We start from the raw sequence: 27,533 nt of genomic DNA, 5'->3' as shown, positions 1-27,533 counted from the left end.
GCAACACATTCAGTCTCCCTGCAAAGACATGCTAAACCTCGCCTTAGTGTCTGTAAATGTTTCGACATTCTCTAGAAATGTTTACTTAGGTATCTACAAATGTCTATAATAAGTAGAAATTGTGAGATAGTATTGACACGTTAGTGGTGGGAATGTGTTATCCTTATTATCCATATTATCCTGCTGCTTGTAGAACGGTAATGGTTGATGATATAGTCGATAGGAGGCATTGTAGCCATTATTCATCCGTCCACTTCAACAAGTGGTTCCATACACATATAATTATAGCAGGAAACATTATGTACCCCCAAATCTTTTCAGGTCTGAAGTTTTTGATTTCACCTTGAATGTTTTGATATTCTATCCCCATGGCAACTGCCCATTATGAACTAACAATTGCGGAAATGTGCATAGATCCATACGTCTACTTTAAAATGGTTTTCTACGTTCTCTTGTTTGTCATCTCTCACTAATGTCCATATGTCTCATCTCAGCCATGACCTTTGGAAGGGATATGTGGAATAACCTGCACGGGCTCTTTCTGTCCTCTAAACATCAGTAAATGAAGTGAATGCAAGTCTGTGATACCATAGTGTACTAGAGTTGACCTAATTTTGACTATGGTGAGTAAAATAATTGAAATGTGATCCATTGAATTCACCAGCATGCTGTTTTTAATTTCTTTCTCTAACACTTTCCCCATATCTAGGCATCATTTCATGGGGAGTGGATCAAAACAGGAAGAGAGGACCTTGTCTCTGCCTCCAAGCAGAACTCTTTGAATTCTTCAAGGTAGTAGACCCCCTGCTGAATGTTTGAAAGAAATTGTGGAGGCAGTGTAGATGCAAAATGAGTGTATTTGCTGAGTGTACCTGTTACCATGTAACTGCATTGCAGTTACTGGCACAATACAAATGCCGACTACAGTAGAATACTAAATCACAGCCAACTGTTTATTTGTTTTGTAGTTTGTAGCCTTCTATTACAGCCAACACCCAACATCACAGCCATGGCTTGACTTGCTTTGTCTTTTATATGTTGTTTTTCTTCTGCCACTAATTGGATAACTGGCTTATGAGTGCAACACTATGGTTTATTGTGTTTTTGCAGATGTTCCACCGAGAGGGTGATCAGCAATGTTCCTCAGTACGTGGAGAAAGGGCTGGTGTCAGGGAATGTTACATCACAGCCTAGGGAGAACAATCTCAACCCTGGTAAAAAGAGAGCACTGAATTTGTGTAACAAATGATAGGTCCAAAAAAGACTGCAGGCGCGTGATGATTGAATGGATTACGCCATGTTAATTTAGGGCTAACAACTGTCAAAAGCAGGTGATTATCTTTGGGTATTGCCTCTGTCTCAGGGCAGATTTTTACATCTCTCAAGTATAGGTCCGAGCACACCTGTAAATGTCACCTCCACCAATCACAGCAAAAGCCAAAGGGCAGAGAATTATGAGGTCATCGAGGATAACTTCCTGTTCATTGATCATGGTGAGACACTCCTTACATTCCAAACACTAGATTGCGTTGAAGAGTATCTCTTTAATGAGGGCCCTGTTCAGTCAAAAACCGCTAACCAGGATGTTCTTGAGGCAAGACAAAACATCACTTGAGTGGAAGGATTTGTCTTTTCATAGAGGGCTGTAGCACCAAAGGGAATGATGATGATAATGATGTAGGACCCTCCAGTTCCAACACTCCCCCCAGCAGCCATGAGTACCTACTCCATCTCAAACAGCAGGCCGGTTCCCATCTCAGGGCCCAGAAGGAACGCCATGTCAAAGGTCAGTGGTCAGAGGGAAATGTCAGAGGTCTTTGACAGGGCAAAGGGGAAATGTACTGGGTGGATTTGTTGATACTAATGTACCTGAATCATGTTTTTCACAGCATGTGGTAGGGATCAGAGCATGACCCTAAGAAATAGGCCTTTCACTGTCTAGGATGCAAAATTATTCTTCAAAATGTAGGCCTAGTTAATGTTTGGTTTGCGTTTAGCTAAAGTGAATGTATTATTTTCTTTTCTCTGATAGATCTCTCTCTGAAAAAGGACAAACTCCAGCATCTTCTCCTGAAACTCGACACTATGAAGGGCCCCCTGGGGCAAGACACTAGATGGCAATACAGCAGCGAGCGAGACGAGCCAATGGGTGTACTTACAGTACTAATGTCTAATGTCTTGCAGTACTAACATCTCTAAAGGCAACAGTGCTTCTAAAGAGATAGTACTACAGTATATACAGTACATGTCATACAGACATAATAACTGATAATGAATCACAATTAAAAGCAGTCCAGTCTGTGGATGTGTGATTGATGTCCAGAGTGGTGTGAGTGATGTGTGTTCTCCCTCTCTAAGGAGCCTGGAGAGGATGACAGGGCTCATGCAAATCCTGGGGACAGACAGAGAGAGGCAGCAGGTGAGAGGACAGCCAACAACCACATGGAGGATAGGTAAGCAAGCACACAGCAGCTCACAGCCCCTTGCAAAGGATGTCGACTCAGGCATTGTTTGGTTGTTCTGCGTCGTTTGGTTGTGCACATTGAGTATTCAATTTATTGATTGATTATTAATAACGTTTTTTGTTTTCATTTCACAGACCTGTGCATATGTCACCCAATCACAGAGAGAGCATGAGCCCAGAGGATGAAGATGCCTGTGACCATTACCTGCACAGGTAGTGACACACCTTTCTTGCCACACACACTGTTTAAATTGACCTTCTTGCTGAAGTTTATTTTGTCTCTGCAGGGGGAATAAGATGATCCACAGCTGTTGGCGCAGAATCTTCCAGTCCTTCAGCTTCCCCTTTACCCTGGCTACTGCCTTCATCATAGAGCTGCTCAGCTTCATCACACAGTATGTCATCAAGGTAAAGTTGCTCTCCGAGGGATAATGATGTGCATGGGTATATTCAGATTAATAACTAGAATTCAGTTATTTCAAAGTATATTATATTTGGTTGCATTTAGTTCACCTGTCTTTACCTGTGTGCACACAGGTGTTGATGGTAGGACTAGTCGTAGTGCTAGGGGAACAGGTGATCACACCTCTGTTTGGGGCACTGTTTAGCCACACCCTCCAGCCCATGGCCAGGTGTTTCCTCAACGTCTCATGGGCTGTCAGGGCCATTCTCCACTCCCTATTGGCCATTGTTAGGGAAGTCTTTATGCACGTAGCGCTACTCGTCCAATCGTTCAGGCTCGTGGAAGTCAACATGGCTGCTGCTGAGCCTCATGGCAGACAGGACGTGTGATTCAGGAAGCCCAAGGGCAATTAAAAGCCTAAAAAGCTAATACAACCTAACTTTTCTCAGTGATTGAAAGTGTGCCTTTATGTTTAGGACAAGTGTTGTAGTTTTTAGCTAGTTATTACTAGCTACAATTATACATTAATACAAATATCATAATTACATATACAGTACACCCAATATCATTCTATCATAGCTGCACATGGAATACATCCATTCCTTCCAGTTATTCATAAGAAAACACAATTTAGAAACAGTTACTGAAACCACAAAATGTGTTTATTTGCAATGTGCTGAACACATCATTCAAGTGGGGTTGAACCATTGTTTTTGAAACGACACTAATGTCTTCGTGTGTGGACATCTACAGTATGAAACCTTGGTTAACTCTATGGCAAACACTAGTGATGCCATATAATCACTGTACACTATAGTTACACAGTGTTCGGGAGTAGTGAACTACGTGTAGTTCAACAAGTAATTTAATTACATTTTGCAGTAGCAAAATTCTAATCTTGCTAGTGTTTTGCCATGTAGCAGTGTAGCTAACTACTGGAACTACACACTACTTTGTTGCTAACAAGAAAAGAAAATATAGGTGAAGTAGGCGAGAATTTTCTTTCTTTTTTTGGCATTAGACCTGCCTAATTCTCAGTTGATTCACATTTTGTGTGCCTAATTCTCACTACACATTCTGTTAACATCTGATTCCGGAGTGATTTGTTCTTGCAATATGTAGTCTATGGCATTTCAGATTTAGATATGATAATCTTTAACTAAGTATAGTAGTTTGGATGGAGTGAACTACTTTTTCAAAGTAAGTTTAGTTCACTACATTTTTCTTAAGGGTAGCTTTAGTGTAGCTTAATTTCTTCCAGTGTGAAGTAATTGGTAGCTTGGTAAACTATATTTTCAGAGAAGCTTCCCTAGCACTGTAGTTACATTGCATGCACTTACATTATGACTTTAATTCCTGAAATACTAGTTCTTCAACACTGCAAATGAAAGTAATACAGAATGACTTCATTCACATTAAGTCTGGTCCCACACTGTTTTACAGAAAACACACGTTTCTGTTTTCAGATTTACATTCGTCCCATTTACTCAATCAAGACCTGAAAAGTGGTTGAGCTCGTTTAAGGCCCAAAATAATCATTTGGAATTGGAGAGAGGAAAAACACTGAGAAAACAAAACAATTTATAAACATTTTTGTCTGTGTACATTGTTCGTTTGGCTCCATAATGTCAGTTTTATTTTTGAATAAATGGTTAGAGTTTTTTTGCATCTTCCTCAATGTGAGTCTGAAGCCCAGAGTGTGAGTCTGAATGGTGCATCTGTGGGTTACTTGGTCGTCTGTTTGCTTGGTCGCCGGTTTGTTTCGTTGAGCCCTTGCGCTGCGATTCCCCCGTCGACGTCCTGATGCTGGAGCAACGGGACCTGGCTCCAGCTTCATCCTCCATGGCTCTGTCATAATCGTCTGAAAGACAGATCCCCGAGTGCATATTCTTATGTTGGTTTTCTGTCTCAGACTCCTCTTCAGAAGTGCTTTTGTGTCCGTCTTTGGGATCTCTGATTTGGTGTGTTTTCATCCTGTGACTGAGGCTTTTCTGTGTTTGTTTGGTCCTCAGAGGCCTCGCTTACATCTGCGGTCTCACTAGAAGCACCACTAGAAGCACCCACAACATCTCTTGACTTATCCATCCTTTCCCCCTCGGAATATCTCTTCTCTTTTGTGTCAACGGCGCGTTCCCACTCCTTCTCCCATTCCCCCTCCTCCTCCTTCTCCATATCCCTCTGCTTATTCCTCTCCTTCTCCTTCTTGTCTTTTGTCACAGCCCCCATGCTGATGGTACTCTCAGCTTTCCTGCCATTAGAGATGAGGGTGGGAGTGAGGTCTTTAACCAAGGGCTCTGGCATCACCAGTATAGGCAGCATGTCGCCTGTTACGGTCCTGGAGCCGCAGTCTGGATGGCTGCTGTGGGAGCGTGGTTGTGGTGGGATCAGTGACTGTTTCCTGGTGTAGACCCCATGTCTCCCATAGAGGCTTCCGGAACCTCCCGAGGCATCGTAGTCTATGCTGAACCCTTTGTTCTGGTAGCAGACCTCCTCAATCAGGGGGATCATGGGCCGGCCCGAGTTCACCTGTCGATCACGGAAAGAAGGGGCATTTAGAGGGTTGCTTTGAGTTGAAATGGTTGCTTTGTGACTTGTTATGTTCCAACTGATGCGGCGTTGTCCTTGTCCGTGCAAAAGTTTCATTGGTCTCGTTCAGAATATCAAAATGATGTTGGACAACTATGGACAAGCAATTCAGCACGTTTGACAGTGTTTTCTGAAAAGCTTTGGCTGTATGACCAGATCAAACCCCCCCCTCCACGCCCATACCCCGCCTCCCAGGATGCCTCTTCCACAGAGCCAAACAACCTTATCACATTCTGTTCATGTGTTACTTTACACACACATTTCTGAACAGCGGAAATAAAAACCCTGTAGCGTTTTGAACGAGCATTCCCCCAAAAATATCTATTTTGTGGGCTAATTTAAGACGACATGATTGACATGTAACTACAACCTTCTCTGTCTGTTGTAACTAAGGATACTGCAGTAGCACAAACATAAGCAGTACGCAAACAATACTATTTGCAATACCCTTATCTTAAATGTGGTGTGAAACCAAATGCATTTAGCCTACATGACAACATTACATGTAGCCTGGCAGTTATTTCGCAACACCAAACGATATGATAGACAGTGCGTAATTGACATTTGCCAGAGTAGCCTGTTTCAGCTCTGGCCAGCTGAACTAGCACATACGCAGAAGGTACGGTTGTTTATCTATTGGGAAGAAGCTTCCAGAGAATCTGGTCAAAATATTAAAACACCACACATTAGCTTACTGAATTGATACAGATAGATACTAGATCTATTCTATGTCTGAATCAATGATATTCCGCTTACACATGGGGTTGGGTACTGACCATAAATCGGCTTCAGTCTACGATGCAAAACACAAGTCAGTATTTCACCTCATCACCAAACTCACAATAATTACATATGCAAACTATTACATACAGTGACACATTTTTTATTGTTTTGGCTCTGTGCTACCATGCTACCATGATTACGGATAATCCTGAATGACTCGTGAGTAAGGATAAGTGAGTGTCACGCCCTGATCTGTTTCATCTGTTCTTGTGCTTGTCTCATCCCCCCTCCAGGTGTCGCCCATCTTGCCAATTATGACCTGGGTACTTATACCCGTGTTTTCTGTCTGTCTGTGCCAGTTCGTCTTGTTTGTTCAAGTCAACCAGCGTTTTGTCTCAGCTCCTGATTTTCCCCAGTCTCTCTTTTTCTCGTTCTCCTGGTTTTGACCCTTGCCTGTCCTGACTCTGAGCCTGCCTGCCGTCCTGTACCTTGGCCACACTACTCTGGATTATCGACCCCTGCCTGCCTTGACCTGTTGTTTGCCTGGCCCTTGTTGTTGCAATACACATTGCTACTTCAATGCAGTCTGCACTTGGGTCTTACCTGAAACCTGATAGTACAAACTGGCCATGACTGACCCAGCAGACTTGGACCAGCTCCGCAATGCCATCTCCTCCCAAGGAGCCCTCATTGGAAGGCACGAGGAGTTACTTCTTGGTCTGATGGAAGGGTTCCAGGATGTGGCCGAACGTCACGACCTAGCATTGGACACTTTGCGGGAGCAATTCCGTGGTTTGCCTACTAGGCAGCCTCCCACAACGGTAACCTCCATGCCCCTCAGTAACCCGGCTGGTAGCAGCCCCGTCACCCCGGATTCCCAGGAACCCCGCTTACCTCCCTCGGAGCACTACGATGGAGATTCCAGAATCTGCCGGGCCTTTCTCTCCCAGTGCTCCCTCATTTTTGAGCTGCCGCCTTCTTTGTTCCCCTCGGACCGCTCGAAGATAGCGTACATCATTTAAGCTGATGTCCGGGGGGCACTCGCCTGGGCCACGGCGGAGTGGGAGCAACAATCTGCCGTCTGCCTCAGTCTGGAGGTATTCGTGGAGGAGGTGAGAGAAGTTTTCAAGGCTCCGGTGTCCAGGAGAGAGACTCCCCGGAAGTTACTCCAGCTTCGGCAGGACTTCCTCTGTGTGGTAGACTATGCAGTGGATTTCCGCACGCTACCAGAGGAGGGTGCCTGGAACCCGGAAGCACTGTTTGACGCGTTCCTGCACGGATTATCGGAGGAAGTAAAGTACGAGCTTGCAGCCTGGGAACTTCCGACGGATCTCGACTCACTCATCGCTTTAACCATTCGGATCGATGGTTAGCTACGGGACCGTAGGAGGGAGAAGAGGTCTGATTGTGGTCCCAAACGCTCACTCAAGAATCCCACCTTGCATCCGATGAACTCTGGAAGTCCCCGGCATCTTCTTCTCCGAGAGGATCCGAGCTTACCCAAGTTCCTCCAAGAGCCTCCGAAGACTGCTGATTTGACCCTTCCCAAGCTGATGCAGCTCGGCAGGGCAAGGCTGTCTCCAGCCGAATGCGTAGACAGACTTAACACCCAGAGTTGTTTGTATTGCTATACTGCCGGTCATTATGTGTCTACCTGTCCCTTCAAGAGACCTAGCTAATTGGTAGGAATGAGTACTCTGATGGGTCTTAAGGACAATTTTGCTTCTCCTCCTACTCACCCTCCTCTCCATGCCACCCTGCTGTGGGGCGACCAGTCCAAGTCCCTCCAGATACTCATCGACTTGGGGGCTGATATGAGTCCTATGGATGTTACCCTGGTGTCCGAGCTGGGTATCCCCATTCAACCCCTCTCCATATCCATGGGTGTTAGAGCGCTGGACAGGCACTCCATAGGCCGGGTCACCCACCAGACCACCACTATCAACCTATGAGGGTTGGGGAACCACAGCGAGACAATACAATTCCTGCTAATTGAGTCTCTGCAGGTTCCCGTGGTATTGGGATTCTCTTGGCTCCAGTGACACAATCCCTCGATTGACTGGCCTGCTGGTGCCATCGTGGGCTGGAGCCCGTTCTGCCACACTCATTGCCTGAAGTCAACTCTGCCTGCCCCGGGACATCTTCCTGGGGGCTTGGAAATTGGACCTCTCCGCCAACCCCACAGACTACCAGGACCTGCGGGAGGGGTTCAGTAAGGCCCGGTCCACTTCGCTTCCGGAGCTCCAACCGTTATCCAAGAAGGTCAAGCCGGATGCGCTGGCACGCCGCTATAGCCCCGTGGCTACACCCCCGGAAGCCGAGACCTTTCCCCCCCTGCTCCAAAGTCATTAGCCCCTCTACTGTTCGTCCTCTGTTATCCTGTACCCTCCGTATACTTCCTACTTTTCGTGTGTCTAGATGTAAACCCATGTCTCACAGCCCTTTGTCTCCTGTCGCCTGATAGTGAAAAAGGTACAGAGGCATAAATATCATACCCACCAAAATTGCTAGCCTCCCCTGTTTTTTGAGGGGTATGATATTTGTGCGTCTAACTTTCTCACTCATCATTATTCATGATTCATTCAGAATGATCCATAATCATGGTAGCATCCACATTAATGTAGAAATGTTTAGAAACATAAAAGTGACTCCAAAATGACACAATACATTATTTACCATTGATTTCTATTGGGTACAAAATAATCTGAACTACAACCAAAATAAACAGCAAATGCATCCAACACATTTGTAGAGTCACAAGCTTTCTGTAATCATTTTACTACTTTAATACACATAAGTGAATTTGTCCCAATACTTTTGGTCCCCTAAAATGGTGCAAAATGAAAGCTGACAGTGTGCACTTTAACCTCAGTCGATGTATCATTTGAAGTCCAAAGTGCTGGAGTACAGAGCCAAAACAACAACGGAAATGTCACTGCCCCACTTGTTGCTGCATCTTGGGAAAACAAAACACAATGCAGAACCACGACGTCACAGTACAACCACAGGTGCCATACTTCAATTTGCATAATTATGCAATGGAAGTGCATCACATGTAAACATTTAACACACATTACACCACCTCACTGTCACAACCACAACATCACTCTAGTGAGTACGTCAAAGCAATGCTTTCATGAAAACTCACCATCTGGAACCCCCTTAAGCTCTATATAAACAGCATTAGTGAAAAAAGACATCAGGGGCATAGAGGGAGAGAGTGAGTTTGAACTTGTTCTGCCATCCACTGGTTTAGGAGTCACAGCTCAGAGATTGAGCTTAACTGACTTGCCTAGTTAAATAAAGGTAGTTGATATGGCGTTACAGACATGTTGAAAAATATATATATTAGTCTCAATGTTTTTTTGCCTTGTATTACACTGTAGTTTAGATAAGTGGTCTATTAGTTTAGATTTGACAGTAGCTAGGTTTCCATCCAATTGGCGACCGATTGTCATACCAATATTCTAAAACCTGCATATAGAAAATCTGTGCATTTTCCCAACCAGTGTGGTTTCCACCAAATGGACTTTTTGACAAACACTGTTGTGTTAAATAGCAAATGTGCCTACTATGGTATTGGCACGTGCGTTCTAGCCAACAGCTCTCGGATACAGTGCGGGTAGGCTCGTCTACGTGATGAGATTATTATAGATAAGAAGTGAGGATATTTTTACTTGTCAAATGGCAGTCAAGCATCGATCATCATGTCACCAGAATCAGACCCTTTGATATTTATTGGAGAGGAGCATTAAGATCACCGTGCACTTTCACCACGCTGTGAAGTTCATCATCATTCATTTCATCAGTAGTCTAACAAACTGCATAGCTTCCCGAGTCGTAGTGGGAGGACCACACAGTATATCATCGCGTGACTCCAAGTTTACTTCAATATCATGGTTATTGTATCAATATTTGCCCATAAAGGTGTTTCCTCCGGTATTTCTCGCATAATTAATTTGACGACACAAAAAGATCCCACTTTATGTAGCGTATTTGGTTTTGTCGAAATTTGGAAAGTTCACCAACAGCTTTAAAAAAAAAAAAAACTTGCATAAGAAGTTTGGATGAAAACCTGGTTAATGACACATTTAGCTCAGATTAGGGTTGTATAAACGAACTATCCTTAGTTTCTGCATTGTGTTTGACTGTAATACTCAGTGGGTTTACATGTTGTTGCATGCTTATACTTTATGTGTCTTTGCCATTCCTGGCCATTCCTTCAGTCGCAACTGGCCAGCAAATGGTTATTCAATATTTCAACACCTGGATCAATATATTTCTTTCACTTGTGTGCGTGCTTTAGTTGCCCCTGTGTGTGTGTGAGAGTCATGTGTGTGGATACAGTGTGTGTTATGTGTACATGGAGCAGCCCTTACCACATTGGGGTGCTTCCCCAGGATGACAGCCCCTCGTCTGGCCGGGTCCCGTCTCCGTCTCCTCTTGGCCCATCGGATCAGCAGGAACAGGATGGCCACTAACAGCAGCAGCATCCCACCCATGATACCGCCAGCCATCCTCACATCCATGTCTCTGAACAACCGCTCTTCTCCGAAAGGTGTCAGTGGAACTATGGAGGAAAGGATGGAGGGATAGGAGAGACGGTTTAGAGTATGAAGTCCAACTGCCCGCACAACTGGTCCATTATCTTCACTTTGCACCGGCTCGTGCTCATAGCCCTGCGGAGTCCTATTCATTCATCCAAACGTTGTGCCTGACGCCCAGATGAAGAGAAAGTCTGTGTCTGGTTTGTAAGCAGTCAGTCAGTCTACACTTCTTTGAATGGGGAGAAAATACATTCTGGGAAATTCGAGCAGCTTGAAGTCCATCGTATTGTATTCATGTTGCCTGGAGTGGCATGATTGACCGTGCATTGAAGGGGAGAGGGGGGTGAACTGGGAGATCACAAGGTCACAAATATTTTATGAATAGACCAACCACACATTAAAAGCCACAAAGAAATAGTTAATTGGCCACAAAATCAACTTAAAACACATTGAAAACCTGTGGTTTGAATTGAGGAGGGCAATCCATAAGCGCGTAGGAAGGATATAAAGGACATTTTAGAAAGGCTCTGTGCCGTTATCCTCGCAAGGTAAGGCATTTAAAACAGGGTATCAATCATTTTGACCCCTAGCTTAAAATATATATACATATTATATTACTTGTTAAACAAAACCTCTTTCTCTGTGCAATTGTATTAGTATAAAATAATATAATTTCCCTTTTTTGGGGGGAACATACAATATACTGTAGCTCCGTTTTCCAATTATATATTTTATACAGTAGTTTTTGCTCATCTTTATCAAGAGTGTCAGTCATTTGGAATGCAGACCGTGGGGAGAACGAACAAGGACGCTGTCATTTAGCGTACATCCCAGAAACTGATTTTAGTGGATGTTTGTAAAAATCCGTCGTGATTTTTGTGTTCTAACAGGCCCACAATGTAGTACTAAACAGTTTGGCTGTTTTTGATGCATAACATTTAGATATAGTCAATTTCGTGGTTAGAAAAGATTTCTGTTAACTGCCATTCATGTGAGCTGGTAGCATAGCTAGGCATGTTGTAATGGGGTTGGATGGTGACAATGACATGAACATGTATTGGGGTTGACATCCATACAAGCACTTTTTATCCCAGATTTTTATCCCAAAATAGCGGGAAATACCATAGCCTAACTGTAGACTGCTTTTGATGGTGGCCAATGAAGAGATTCTGAATCTTTCCCCCCCATGGGGGACGCGTGAGTATAGTTGCCATGGCATTTCCATTGTTTTGGTCGAGTTCAATTGATGTCTTTCCTGCATCTACAGGCCACACTGTAAGAAAATAGTATTGTTCTTTATTGACATTCAGAGAGCCCTAGTGGTGTTAACCAGTGTTGATCAGCTCCATATGTTGTGTGTGCACACTACTGTCATTGTGACTTTCCCTACCTATCAAAGAGCTGATACTGTGTGTGTGGGTGTGGTCTGTATGTGGGGTACCTGTATCCTCACCCGCCCCTTCCCCTTTGACGTGTCAGTCATGCTCAGTACTTACCTGGCTGGCCTCTTTGTAGCAGCTCTATGTCGACTGAGGCTTTAGCAACCTCACCTGATTCCTCATCCATAGCGACCACCTATAGGATAATTAATGATATTACAGAGAGCTGTAGATTAGAGACAAAAAAGGCTTCTATGTGTATTTGTAACCCTAATGTTAAATGAAGCTAATTTCAATGTGTGTGTTACCTACAGTTGTACTACTGGGCCACTTATTGGCCTAACCTAGCTATACAGTTAGCCAGGGACGACTAGTAAAACCAACTGTCCCTGTTTAACAAATCCAGGTTTTTACACTGAAAAAATATATAAACGCAACATGTAAAGTGTTGGGCCCATGTTTCATGTGCTGAAAAAGAATATCCCAGAAATGTTCCAAATGCACAAAAAGCTTATTTCTCTCAAATGTTGTGCACAAATTTGTTTATCCCTCTTAGTGAGCATTTTTCCTTGCCAAGATAACCCATCCACCTGACAGGTCTGGCATATCAAGAAGATGATTAAACAGCATGACCATTACACAGGTGCACTTTGTGCTGGGGGCAATAAAAGGCCACTCTAAAATGTGCAGTTTTGTCACACAACACAATGCCACAGATGTCTCAAGTTTTGAGGGAGTGTGCAATTGGCATGCTGACTGCAGGAATGTCCACCAGAGCTGTTGCCAGATCATTTAATGTTTATTTCTCAACTATAAACCGCCTCCAACGTCGTTGTAGAGAATTTAGCAGTACATCCAACCGGCCTCACAACTGCAGACCACGTGTATGGCGTCGTGGGGGTGAGCGGTTTGCTGATGTCAACATTGTGAACAGAGTGCCCCATGGTGGCAGTGGGGTTATGCAATGGGCAGGCATATGCTATGGACAACGAACACGATTGCATTTTATTGATGGCAATTTGAATGCAAAGAGATAATGTGACGAGATCTTGAAGCCCATAGTCGTGCCATTCATCTTATGTTTCAGCATGGTAATGCACGGCCCCATGTCGAAAGAATCTGTACACAATTCCTGGAAGCTGAAAATGTCCCAGTTCTTCCGTGGCCTGTATACTCACCAGACATGTCACCCATTGAGCAAGTTTGGAGTGCTCTGAATTGAAGTGTGTACGACAGCGAATTCCAGTTCCTGCCAATATCCAGCAACTTTGCAGAGCCATTGAAGAGGAAGTGGGACAACATTCCACAGGCCCCAATCAACAGCCTGATCAACTGTATGTGAAGGAGTTGTGTCGCACTGCATGAGGCAGATGGTGGTCACACCAGATACTGACTGGTTTTCTGATCCACGCTCCTACCGTTTTTTAAGGTATCTGTGACCAACAGATGCATAGCTGTATTCCCAGTCAGGTGTAATAAATAGATTAGGGCCAAATTAATTTATTTCAATTGACTGATTTCATCATATGAACTGTAACTGTAATTGCATGTTGCGTTTTATATTTTATATTTTTGTTCCGTATATATTTGGCTGACTATGATCGTACCTCTAGGAAGTGCCTCTCGAAGGGTCGTAGGCGGTCGGTCTTAGCGATGATAACCCCTTCCTGGGTGATGTGGTACAGTGCAGTTGTGGCTGATGTGGGCGGGAGAGAGTAATGCATTTTTGGATTCACCCCCTGTAAATGGAGGGAAGTTAAACCGAGAGATGATGTACCAGGAACCAAGATGGGATGAAAATACTTTTGTTTATTATCCCTTTAAACTAACTAAATGTAGTCAGACACACACATTATCCCATCGCTTACATCTACAAAGTCCTGGTCTATGGCTTGGATGAGAAGCACCTCGTTCCCATAGGTGGAGACTAGCGTGGCAGGACTGGAGTTCTCGACGATGAAGCCCTTGTACGTGGTTCTGTTGAAGAGGGGAGGGAACCGGTTCTCTGCTAGCACCCGGACCAGCGCTGTCGCCACACTGTACTTCTTTGGGTCATTCAGCTGAGATGCCTGTACATGATTGGTTGTGTTTTCAATGTCAAACAGTCCAGGAAGATCCCATTTCAGATCTATTTGGTTACCAAATTAGATTTTAAAAGGCTCTTAGTAACGCGCTTATTGTCTTATTTGTGGCTTTTTGATTAGGAACGCTACTGATACTAGTGCTTTTATCGTTGTTTCATTCAAGATTTTCTTACCATGATGCGTAGTCGGAATGTAGGCGTCAGGTGTCTGTTTTCCACCCGTCTAGTCAATGTGATCTCTGCTGTTCGGTTGTCAATCTGAAACCTGTTTTTGTCAGCACCTGAGGTACATGTGTTACAGGTAAATACACAGGCCACCGGGATGTCACACAGAATGACCACATGAGTTCACTTCTGTCAAGTGTAAGGCTGCAATGCAATCCTTTCAAAAAAGAAACGTCAGAGCAGTCTACTGGCCTCTCAATAGGCCTTGAAAATGCCTATTGGCGACTATGGATTAAGCAGACACTATTAGGTAGGCCCACACCTGAGAGAATGGAGTAGAGCAAAGGCGTATCAAGGCTTCTGTCTCCATCTTCGGCATGAATTGGACCAGGAGAGAAATTCAGTAACATGTCCTGAAACCAGAGAATTACTGCATCTTAGAATCCACATGGATTGTTCAATCAATCAATTGTTAGATCTAGACTACTGCTAGGTTGCCCTCGCAAAAGAGATGTCTAACTTCAAGTGTCTTTCCTGGTTAATATATTAAGGGTTAATTTAAATAAAAAAGAATCAATAGTGTATGCAGTATGCACATCCATATAATTCAAATTCTACAATGAAAGAACTAAGCAGCAGTCATGACCTGGTCCTTTTCTGTGATGTTGACTGTGTAGACGGGATTGGTGCAGACAACCGTGTGTTTGTTGTCCTGGGAGATGGGTGTGCACGGTAGGAACTGAGGGTACTGGTCGTCCCCGTCCTTCACGTGCACAGTCAGAGAGGCGGAAGTGTTGTACCACTCCTTGGTGTTGGTTTCCTGGAGTAGATATTTATTATTATTTTTTACTTAAGCTTCAGTAATGATACCCAATATAATGGAAAACTCTTCCACCTAGCAAGACTGAGAGCAAACCCTTACGGAAAAACCACATTGATTTCACATGTGGAAAATCACAATTTCACATTTCACATCTTTACATGTTTTGCACATGTGAAATCACGTGAAACCATGTCTTTTTGGAACACTTCACATATAATGTTCCAAAAAGACATGGTTTCACGTGATTTCACATGTGCAAAATGACGTTTCTCATGTGAATGTTCACGCGATCACATAAACTTTCACATGTGGATTCAAATGTTCACATGAGATTTCACAGGTGATGCCCTGCGAACAATAATGCCTCATTATGATACACCCTCTGTCACCCTGATCTGTTCACCTGTCTTGTGCTTATCTCCACCCCCCCCCCCCCCCCCCCCCCACCAGGTGTCTCCTATTTTTGACTCATTATCCCCTGTGTATTTATACCTGCGTTTTCTATTTGTCTGTTGCCAGTTCGTCTTGTCAGGTCTTACCAGCATGTTTCTCCTGTTCTCAAGTTTTTGTTTTATATTCTACCCGGTGCTGACCTTTCTGTCTGTCCTGACCCTGAGCCTGCCTGCCGTTCTGTCCCTGATTGACTCTGACTTGGATTACGATCCTCTGCCTGTCCTCGACCTGCACTTTGCCTGCCCCTTAGTTAGATTCTCAGAATATTTATTATAACAATCCGCCTCCTGTTTCTGCATCTGGGCCACATCCAGAGTCGTGACACACTCAGCACTTTTAACATGGTGTTTTCAACTTACATATCTGACACACTTTCACAAACAATACTACATTGTGTATGTTTATTTATACAGTCGTCATTATTCAACATGTCTTACCTGGGATTTTAACTCACAACCTCTTGGTTTACAGCATTCCGATCTTCCTGCTATGCCACAATGTCTGTGTCAGTAACCGATTTCGACTGTATTGCTACACTTTGGACTTAAAATTAAATCCCAACCTTGTTGAAAATACAGTCAAGAAAATACAGTCACTACATGTGTAGTGTCATGGTATTGCATGTAGAAATGTTTCATCCCCATGTTGTCACATTTATTCCACATTTGTTTCACATGAGATAATGTTCTCCCATGTGCTCACATGTTGTCACATGTAGTTTTATGTTGTCGCATGTTATTACATTAACTTAACATGAAATTACATTTGATCACATGAGATCACACAAAATCACGTGGTCACATGGAATCCATGTGTTTTTTCTGTAAGAGAAGACAAAGACATGGTCGGGAGACCAGTATTCAGCCCAGCTATGTCCTTCCACAGCATTTGAGATTTAAGGTTAGAGAATGATGCTGCCTGCAAGATGAAATGTGCTTTGCATTGTAACTATTTATGATCGGTTGCTCTCCACAGAGTATTTGAGGATGGCTTTACTCATAAATAGTTGAGTAGATTATAATACAGTCTAGTCAGGCAGTGGCATAGTAATAGATTACATATTTTCAGATTATCATTTTCAATTATATGACTAGGCAGGGAGTACACAGTTATAGCCTCTGGCTTTCAGAATTATTGGCCTCTGACCTCAATGTGTTCTTGTTGATTAATGAAAAAGGGGATTAGTAGCAGAAATGGGTTCAAATGGTATTTGTTTTCTTTAAACATTTTCAGGTGTGCTTGATTGAGCATGTCTGACTCAATGAGCTCACTTAAATAGTCCAAGAAGTGCAACCCCGTCCGTCTGGTACCATAGACAGGCTCAATCAGACGCTCAAAGTATTTGAAAGAAAACACATACTATTCGAACCCAGGTCTGATAAGTAGCAGGTCTTACCACCGCGTAGATGACTAGCTGCAGCTGGGTTTTGGTCTCATAGTCCAATGGCTTGTCCAGGATCACTCTACCACTGTTGGGTAGGTCTATCCTGAAATAGCTGGCATCAGGCTGGGTGGGATGAGAGGAAACATGGAAATGAATTCTCATTAATTTAGTGCACAGCTGGTCTACCGAGCGATTGACACAGAGGTGTAATCAGCAAGGTTAGGAAGTACAGGAGCATTTAAAATAGATTTCATTTGAGTAGATGTTGGGTTGTGGATATATTGGGTTGTTGTTGAAATAAACAGGAACATGACAACAGTATTCAACACTGTGGTGAAGTGCCTACTAGAGAGTGAGGAGTTTTATTGGTAAAAATACAGTTTGACTGCTGTCAATTAACTCTTCATACTCTCTAAATTCTGTCACACACGGTCCCATAATGATTCTCTGTAAATTCAAGCTCATGGTACTGTCAAATCAAATCAAAATGTATTTGTCCCATAAACGTGTTTAGCAGATGTTATTGCTGGTGTAGCGAAATGCTTGTGTTTCTAGCTCCAACAGTGCAGTAATATCTAACAAGTAATATCTAACAATTTCACAACAATACACACAAATCTAAAGTAAAGGAATGGAATTAAGAATATATAAATACTTGGGCGAGCAATGTCAGAGCGGCATAGACTAAGTTACAGTAGAATAGGATAGAATACAGTATATACATATGAGATGAGTAATGAAAATATGTAAACATTATTAATGTGACTAGTGTTCCATTATTAAAGTGGCCAGTAATTTCAAGTCTATGTATATAGGGCAGCAGCCTCTAATGTGCTAGTTATGGCTATTTAACAGTCTGATGGCCTTGAGATAGAAGCTGTTTTTCAGTCTCTCGATCCCAGCTTGGATGCACCTTTACTGACCTCGCCTTCTGGATGATAGCGGGGTGAACAGGCAGTGACTCGGGTGTTTGTTGTCCTTGATGGTGTTGTTGGCCTTCTTGTGACATCGGGTGCTGTAGGTGTCCTGGAGGGCAGGTAGTTTGCCCCCGGTGATGCGTTGGGCAGACCGCCCACCTTTTGGAGTGCCCCGCGGTTGCGGTCGGTGCAGTTGCCGTACCAAGTGGTGATACAGCCCAACATGATGCTCTCAATTGTGCATCTGTAAAAGTTTGTGAGGGTTTTAGGTGCCAAGTCAAATTTCTTCAGCCTCTTGAGGCCGCCGTTGCGCCTTCTTCACCACACTGTCTGTGTTGGTGGACCATTTCAGTTTGTGAGTGATGTGTACGCAGAGGTCCTGTTGATGTGGATAGGGGGGTGCTCCCTCTGCTGTTTCCCGAAGTTCACGATCAGCTCCTTTGTTTTGATGATGTTGGGTGAGAGTTTATTTTCCTGGCACCACACTCCCAGGGCCCTCACCTCCTCCCTGTAGGTTGTCTCGTTATTGTTGGTAATCAGTCCTACTTCTGTTGTGTCATCTGCAAACTTGATGATTGAGTTGGAGGCGTGCGTGGCCACGCAGTCATGGGTGAACAGGAAGTACAGGAGTGGGCTCAGAATGCACCCTTGTGGGGCCCCAGTGTTGAGGATCAGCGAAGTGGAGGTGTTGTTTCCTACCTTCATCACCAGGAGCTGGCCTGTCAGGAAGTCCAGGACCCAATTTCAGAGGGCGGGGTTCAGACCCAGGGCCTCAAGCTTAAAGATGAGCTTGGAGGGTACTATGGTGTTGAATGCTGAGCTACAGTATAGTCAATGAACAGCATTCTTACATAGGTATTCCTCTTGTCCAGATGGGAAAGGGCAGTGTGCAGTGTGATGGCGATTGCATCGTCTGTGGATCTATTGGGGTGGTATGCAAATTGAAGTGGTTCTAGGGTGCCAGGTAAGATAGAGGTGATATGATCCTTGACTAGTCTCGCAAACACTTCATGATGACAGAAGTGAGTACTACGGGGCGATAGTCATTTAGTTCAGTTACCTTTGCTTTCTTGGGTACAGGAACAATGGTTGACATTTTGGAGCATGGGGAACAACAGACTGGGATAGGGAGAGATTGAATATATCCGTAAACACTCCAGCCAGCTGGTCTGTGCATGCTCTGAGGACGCGGCTAGGGATGCCGTCTGGGCACGGCAGCCATGCGAAGGTTAACACGCTTAAATGTCTTACTCACATCGGCCACGGAGAAGGAGAGCCCACAGTCCTTGGTAGCGGGCCACGTCGGTGGAACTGTGTTTTCCTCAAAGCGGGTGAAGAAGGTGTTTAGCTTGTTCGGAAGCAAGACGTCCGTATCCACGACGGGGCTGGTTTTCCCTTTGTAGTCTGTGATTGTCTGTAGACCCTGCCACATACGTCTCGTGTCTGAGCCATTGAATTGCGACTCTACTTTGTCTCTATACTGACGTTTTGCCTGTTTGATTGCCTTATGGAGGAGATAACTACACTGTTTATATTCAGCCATATTCCCAGTCACCTTGCCATGGTTAAATGCGATGGTTCGCACTTTCAGTTTTGTGCGAATGCTGCCATCTATCCACGGTTTCTGGTTAATGTAGGATTTAATAGTCTCCCATACACTCCTATACACTTCCTGATAAACTCGGAGGCTACCCGGAACATATCCCAGTCCGCGTGATCAAAATAATCTTGAAGCTTGGATTTCGATTGGTCAGACCAGCGTTGAATAGTCCTTAGCACGGGTATTTCCTGTTTGAGTTTCTGCATATAGGAAGGGAGGAGCAAAATGGAGTCATGATAAGATTTGCCGTAGGGGGTGCCGAGGGGGGGGGGGGGGGCTTGTTGGCGTCCTGGAAGTTGTAGTAGCAGTGGTCAAGTGTTTTAGCAGCGCGAATACTACATTCAATGTGTTGATAGAACTTCGGTAGCATTTTCCTCAAATTTGGTTTGTTAAAGTCCCCAGCTACAATAAATGTGGCCTCAGGATATGTGGTTTCCAGTTTGCATAAAGTCCAGTGAAGTTCTTTGAGGGCTGTCGTGGTGTCGGCTTGAGGGGGAATATACACGGCTGTGACTATAACCGAAGAGGATTCTCTTGCGGGGTAATACGGTCGGCATTTGATTGTGAGGCATTCTAAGTCGGGTGAACAAAAGGACTTGAGTTTCTGTATGTTAGCTCAATTACACCATGAGTAGTTAATCATGAAACATATACCCCCGACCTTCTTCTTCCCGGAAAGAATATGTATTCCTGTCTACGCGATGAACTGAGAACCCAAATGGCTGTATGGACTCAGACAGTATATCCCGATGTTTCCGTGAAACAGAGTATGTTACAGTCCTTGATGTCTCTCTGGAAGGAAATCCTCGCCCTGAGCTCATCAACTTTATTATCCAGAGACTGAACATTAGCGAGTAATATACTCGGAAGTGGTGGGTGGAGTGCAGGCCTCCTGAGTCGGACTAGAAGTCCACTCCGAGTACCTTTCCTCCACCGGCGGTGTTTTGGATCAGCCTCTGGAATCAGTTCAATTGTCCTGGGGGGTACGAACAAAGGATCCGAGTTGGGAAAGTCATATTCCTAGTCGTAATGCTGGTGAGTTACTGCCGCTCTGATATCCAAAAGTTATTCCCGGCTGTATGTAGTGTATGTACACCATTTTTTGGGGGCGGCTAATAATGTACGAAATAACACATAAAAAAAAATATACTGCAAAGTTTCTTAAGAGCTAGAAGCACAGCAGCCCTATCTGTCAGTGCCATTTTTCATACCAAGGCTCTGTCGATGATGTAGGTGATGGTGTCTCCATCAGCATCGATGGCCTTGACGGTGAAGACTACAGAGTTGACTGCAGTGAGCTGAGGATTGATGAAATACAGAAGACCTGTCATTATGCATCTGAAACACAAGATTATCTATATTATCAAAGTGTGATCTAGAGATGTATCTTTACCTCACTTATGTAACGTGGTTGTATAGTCTTCTCAAAGAACTTTGGTTTGTTGTCGTTTTCATTCAGGATCTCAACTATGACCCTGTATTCACTCTAGAGAAAGAAAACAGTATTTTCAGAAACTCAGTGCAGGTATTTCCTCTCCTTCATTTTGAGTCGGTTCACATTCTAAATGTAAAGGTTGGGAATAACATGCTGTAGGCCTAGTTGAGATAATGGAGTAATTGAGATACCTTACCTGTATTATGTCATCTTCATAACATGTTAATGCTGCCATCAATACAGATCCCTGGCGCTTGAAGAGAAAAAGCTATTAATTAGACTTGTTAACTGTCAAATATATTAATGTGTCCTATTCAATCAAAACAGATAACTGGTTTTCTGGTATAAGACTTAAAACAGAAGGACAGCAACAGCGTGATGTCTCATTACCTCTCGATCCAGGACTCTTAAAACGGATGAGTTTAGCCTGATGGTTCTCCCTTCAAGGTAGAACCAATTGGCATTCTCTCCGGTGAGGCACAAGCGAATGCTATTGACTCCTGTAGGGTCCCCGATGATGCTGAGGTTCGCTATGAACTCTCCTACGGGGCTGTTCTCGCTCACCGTTGCAAAGATGTCCGACCCACCCAGGCAGAGGCTGGCTGTCAATCAACAGACACAGATTTGGGGTCAATTGCTCTCAATTAAATTCCTTAAATGAAATGTCAATGACTTATTGTTCATTAGCGGTTCAACCATAAGTAGCATTGTTCTCTTTATTAGGCCAGGTGGCATTGTAGTTTTGGTTTAAGTGGTTAATTACTAAAACCATAACATGATACCAGTGGTCACACAGTATTTGCAGTTTCATGTTGAGGCAACTTGAGAAGCAAGACCGCTATTCCCCACAGTGAGAGTTTGATTGAACTCTGGCCTACCTTTGATGACATGGTAGGACGTGTTTATTACCAGCTGGCAGAGGAACAACCCCCATGGGTTCAACATCTTCCTCTGGCCTCCTGAGCCTCCAGTCTCTCAGCCACACCTGGAACCCACAGAAACCAGCAGCAAAATAGCGGTGTTACATTTTTATAACTTAATCCAGCAGAGACCGGATGTTAAATTCTGTATTATATGCAAATGATTATTGACAGCATTTATGTAACCAGGATCCCCCAAAAACTTTAGTGATTAAGATGGTTTGTTTTCCAATATGAAGTACAGTCAGTCCAGCACTAGTTGACAACCGTTTCCCCTTTGTTTACATCCTGGCATTCACTGCTAGTCCTCCTTCTAATACTATACCCCGTGCATTTTACCAGTAGGACTAGGGTCTTATGAGTCTTCTCAAGTACCACCTGTGGATAGGCCTAGTACCCCTGATTGAGAACCACTGCTACAAACTATTTAGTCCCTCTTTAGTCACTCCTAACAGCCTTCTGCCAAGGCAGTTACGGTAACCAGCCCGGGTAACATGACTTTCACTGCGGCCTCTCTTGTTAAACCCCACCTCATTGTCTATTTAGTGTTCTCAGTGCCTGAAAGCTTTTTTTGGCTCCTCGTATAATCAACTTTTAAATCCTCAATATTTTCCTTTCTCTGACGTTTTTTAGGCCTACGTCTTACACCAAAACAAGGCAACTTGTGTTATTTACCGTAATTCATTATGACTAAGGTTGACTAATGAACCACTCCCTCGAGTAATCCTTTCATGTTTGTTTTGTTTTATGTTGCTGATCACATTAAATGACTGCAGTTTGATTAGCCTGGGGCCAGTGCTAGTCAATTGTTAGCCTGTGTACCAGTCTATCTAGCTATTCCCCTCCATGTCATGCTAAACATGTTTGGCATGACATTTCCATAGGGAGTTGATATGAGAGCAGAAACAGACTGGCACCCAGGCTAGTCATTTGTTGCTAGGTCCATTTATCAGATTGCTCTGCCTATGAGTGTCCACTGAGTGTCAGTCACCCTCCTTCCTGCTCTCAGCAGTCAGAACCTGGATTGGTCACACACCTTTACTGCTCTCAAAACTTTACTGTCATAGCATCAATGATTATTTTTTCTCCCCAATTTCGATCTCGTCTCATCGTTGCAACTCCACTAAGGGCTCGGGAGGTGACGGTCGAGTCATGCATCCTGAGAAACATGACCCTCCAAACCGGGCTCCTTAACACCCACCCGCTGAACCCGGAAGCCAGCCGCACCAATGTGTCTGTGGAAACATTGTTCAACTGACGACCGAGGTCAACCTGCAGGCACCCGGCTGGCCACAGGTAGTCGCTAGAGTGCAACCAGTCAAGTAAAGCCCCCCCAGCCAAACCCTCGTCTAACCCGGATGATGCTGGGCCAATTGTGCTCCGACCCATGGGACTCCCGATCACGGCCGGGTGTGATATGGCCCGGGATCAAACCCGGGTCTCTAGTGACGCCTCTAGCACTGTGATGCAGTGCCTTAGACCACTGCGCCACTCGGGAGGCCAACTGTCATAGAATCTTACTCTAATATATTTTACTGTTTGCTATTTATTGTTTAAATGACAGTGTGTTTAGATGCCACCTGTGGCTTGAGTGTAAAAATGCACACGCTGCTCAGTGTATTTATAATGTTCAGTGTGAGAATTAGGCTATGTGTCTGAGTCGTGTGTTTGGAAGGTCTCGTCTGACCTCTCTGACCTAACAGCGCAAGAGAATCATGAGGTGACGTACAGGTACATCACGATGGGATGCCCAGTTTCCTTTACATGAGATCATGCATGCTCAGTGATACTATGCTTGCTTAGTAACAGAAATACAGAATGTACTGTTTTTTTGTCTCACTTTTTCAGTTGAAATGTCATGGAAGTCACCATGATTACTTGGTGTTCAATACAATAGTGTGGTTCAGTACAAGTAGTACCTTATGATGAATGTGATTACTTTTACAGACGTGGCAATTAAGATTATAACCGCTGATTTGATGCGGATAAAATAGAATTGTCTCAATGTGCCAAATTGGAATAATGCCGGCACCGTGGATATGTTGGACAACACATTAAGAACACCTTCCTAATATTGAGTTGCTTCCCAGAGTTGTTAAGTTGGCTGGATGTCCTATGGGTGGTGGACCATTCTTGATCCACATGGGAAACTGTTGAGCGTGAAAAACCCAGCAGCGTTGCAGTTCTTGACCCAAACCGATGCGCCTGGCACCTACTACTATAGCCTGTTCAAAGGCGCTTAAATCTTTTGTCTTTCCCATTCAACCTCTGAAAGGCACACATACACAATCCATGTCTCAGGTGTCTCAAGGCATAAAAATCCTTCTTTAACCCGTCTCCTCCCCTTCATCTACATTGATTGAAGTGGATTTAGCAAGTGGCATCAATAAGGGATAATAGCTTTCACCTGGATTCACCTGGTAAGTCTATGTCATGGAAAGAGCAGGTGTTAATGCTCTACACACTCCATATATAATATTGATTGGGTTCATGGCCCTCACCCCAAAAAACAAATAAATTCACTATACACTGGCATGTATATGAAAATGAAATTATACATTTCTTGGAACAGTTCTTTTTTTGTATTGCACAATAGAACATCTATTAAAAAGAGTAGAGACTGATAACGCAGCTGGTAAGGCTGTGGATAATGCTGTGTGTGTCTACTGGTTATTAGGAGTGGAGTCAGTCTGTCTCTGGATTAATACCGTCTTTAATCTGATTGAAATACCTTCGCAACAGGAAGTCAGTCTCTGTCACGCGGGCAGATAACAGGGGATTACATGTGGAATATTATTCTATATCCTATCCAGCCCGACTTGACACACCTGCCCCTGGCAGATGTAGACGTAAGTGTGTGTGTTTGTGTTTCCCCCCTTTTGTGCTTATGTCACCCGTTTGTGTCTGGGTCAATCTGGTTCACTATAATAATACAATTAATAGGTAGTTTTAACGTAGGGATGCAGAAGTTGTAGAGGAGCTTTCATCAAACTTGCATTTACATACAGTTGCGCACTTATATATTGGTTCCCTTGCACTTTACAATGAAGTGCAATGGGGCAGAATATTCTGTTTTCTCCTTTCAAAACTGGCTGAATGGCTGTTTTCACAATGTAGGCAATTTACAGCAGTTGAGAAATTACCAGGAAAACGAGAATCACCTTCCCCCAACCAAATTAATTTGAAATCTGATTGATTAAGTCCTGACTTCAGTGTGAAAAATATCAATTTCAATGTATTTTTTTTCTTCTAAATTTCAACATATTTTAAAAGCAATAGTGAATCGTGAAAGGGCGGCAATTTATTAAAGCACAACGGTAGTTATTTTAAGTACCTCTGTGCACTGTGTTGACAGCGGCCTCACCCAGTCTGCCTTTGTCTGTTGCTGGAAATTGAGTTCTAGCTGAATAGACCTGCGTTGCCCAGTTTGTTTCTTTCTGAAAAGCTATCTGAACTCCTTTCATGCCCTGCACCCATCACAATTAACTAAACTCATCAAAGTGCTTTTGATTACTGAACACAGCAATTACTGAGCCATTAGGGCCCGCTTCGAACATTCCCTAAACTTAACCATTTAACCTATCTTTAACCCTATCCCTAACCCTATCCTTAACCCCTAACCCTAAGCCCTAGCCTAGCTAACGTCAACCTCCTACCTAACGTTAGCCACCTAGCTAACATTAGCCACAGCAAATTGGAATTGGTAACGTTGCATTTTCGTAACATATTGTACGAATTGTAATTAGTAATACATTGATGATAGACATCCACAAATGAATACCCAGGAAGAGTCATAGCATAACAGAAGGTTAATCCATGATGATATTTTTGGTCACACACACCAGATATGAATTCAGTTGGAAGATTATGTTCCCTAGACTAACGGTTATTATTTGCAATTATCACCACTTAGATAGACGGCAATGGAGGTCGGAGACCTTTAATGCACATGTGACTCAAGGTGATGTGATGTCGCAATGATGTGAAAATATGTCAGGAGGATTCACCCACATTCTTACATACACTCATACACACACATGCACATATTTTCTTCTACACATACTAACTTACACTAATTTACATGTAGGCTCACACCATACTCACTGGCGTCCGGTAGCTGAATGGTCAAAGCCTGAGCCGAGGCTCTCACGCTCGTGGTATCCCTCTCCTATTCTGTCTGTTCCAGCCCCTCGGTTTCAGACACATATTTCCCCCTGTGGCAGAACTTTCTCCCAGGGTCAAACAATCAAGAGCAGTGACGACAGCACTAAACACTCCAGTCCCGCTTCTCCCACCACCACCGGTTGAGCCTTGTTCCCCAAGCGTGGGAGCGTGGCAGAACGAGAGAGAGAGAGGGAGAGAAAGAGGGAGGTGTGTGTGTTGGAAGAGAGCATTAAGAGCTCCTGCGTAGAGCACAGACTGGGGGCTTAGCTGGCATTTCCAGGACAGGATAGCCATTCAGTACAGCAGTTAAGAGAGAGGGAGGTTAAACCGAGAACAACGCTGGCTGTGCTGCTAATGCTAATGACACCAAACCAGCCTAGGGGTGTCAGTAGAGCTCTCCCACCAAGCCCCCGTATCACTCTCACTAGTCACTAGTCACTATGAGCCCCCAGCTGGGTAGCGTCTGACGGATCACTCGGTGTGCTGAAGAATCATCATGACACCCCATTAGTGTTGTGAATCCATGCAGGAAGAGAGGCCTTGGTTTCCCTTCCAACTACAGAGGCTCTGTTAATGGCAACACATTGCAACACCACCAGTTAGGAATAAACCGACAAATGTGCCGCCATACTGTAGTATTATGGATTTTGGTGTCGGGAAGAAAATGATTAATCAGACGAGGAAAAATAATATTTAAAAAATACAGTAAAGCGATTATTGCAGCATGTTTTCTATCAACCCCAAACAGTACTGTATACACGTAGCTTACCTTGGTAGTGTTTACCTTGGTATTGATATCTATTCTGCTGTTGATTAAATGATAGTACAGTCACAATCACTTCTCATCAGTGAACAGTACAGCAGCCCTTTTCTAAAGCCAGATGCCTCCCTCTTTGTCTCCCTCTTTTTTTTACAGGCCTTTGGGTAACTCGCACCATGCAATTCCTTAATTACTTTTGACAAGGTTTTAAACCGCTTGGCACACACACTCTCTCTCTCTCTCTCTCTCTCTCTCTCTCTCTCTCTCTCTCTCTCTCTTTCTCTTTATCTCCCTCCCTCTCTTTTCTTCACAAATCTGCTTTCCCCATCTCTATAAGAAAACCTATAGGCAATGGCAGCAGTTGCCTGTGAGGTGCTGCACATTTTCTCCTGCGCTAACATTTAATTCTGCTTTACCGGTATATCAGCAGGGCTCCTGCCTTGTTGCAGCAGGTTAATTGGCTTAGGGTCTCTTACTGCTGTGCTGATTAACAGTTATTGTGGCTTAGACACGTATCCATCAGAAGCAGTGCGTGGGTAAAATCCGAGAGAAAGCCAATCAAGAAAAAAATGTGTTGTAATAATTGCGTTATTTGCTTTAAAAAGCTATTAGTTCATATACCTTGACACCGTGATGTGTAGGCCTAAAGCCGAAACATTAAGAAGACAAAGTGGCAGAATGAATTCAACCACACATTTGTTTCATTATAAAACCGGAGAACAACATC

General features: G+C 43.8%; 1 protein-coding gene across 1 annotated transcript; it reads right to left on the bottom strand.

Moving 5' to 3' along the window:
* Positions 1-3,507: 3,507 nt before the first annotated feature.
* LOC139378745 (cadherin-related family member 5-like) lies at positions 3,508-26,221 on the bottom strand. The gene is made up of 15 exons (XM_071121199.1): positions 25,987-26,221; positions 21,841-21,947; positions 21,353-21,564; positions 21,159-21,215; positions 20,921-21,013; positions 20,739-20,825; positions 17,023-17,133; positions 14,997-15,170; positions 14,673-14,763; positions 14,360-14,466; positions 13,971-14,171; positions 13,710-13,841; positions 12,220-12,298; positions 10,556-10,746; positions 3,508-5,393 (listed from the first exon to the last, which is right to left on the bottom strand). Exons 2-15 carry the CDS (start codon positions 21,905-21,907, stop codon positions 4,788-4,790), a joined length of 2,208 nt encoding a protein of 735 aa, XP_070977300.1. The 5' UTR covers positions 21,908-21,947; positions 25,987-26,221; the 3' UTR covers positions 3,508-4,787.
* Positions 26,222-27,533: the final 1,312 nt, after the last annotated feature.

This window comes from Oncorhynchus clarkii, chromosome 21 (genome assembly GCF_045791955.1).
Source record: "Oncorhynchus clarkii lewisi isolate Uvic-CL-2024 chromosome 21, UVic_Ocla_1.0, whole genome shotgun sequence".
NCBI lineage: Eukaryota > Metazoa > Chordata > Actinopteri > Salmoniformes > Salmonidae > Oncorhynchus > Oncorhynchus clarkii.
The sequence above is the reverse complement of the archived record's forward strand: the minus strand, read 5'-3'. Positions and strand labels throughout refer to the sequence as shown.

Bases quoted from the DNA above. Each gene is read 5' to 3' on its own strand.
- LOC139378745 (XM_071121199.1), bottom strand. From the start codon at position 21,907: ATGTTGAACCCATGGGGGTTGTTCCTCTGCCAGCTGGTAATAAACACG. The intron at 21,565-21,840 runs GTAGGCCAGAGT...GTTGATTGACAG, and splicing joins GTCCTACCATGTCATCAAAG to CCAGCCTCTGCCTGGGTGGG. The intron at 20,826-20,920 runs GTAAAGATACAT...ATCAATCCTCAG, and splicing joins AACCACGTTACATAAGTGAG to CTCACTGCAGTCAACTCTGT.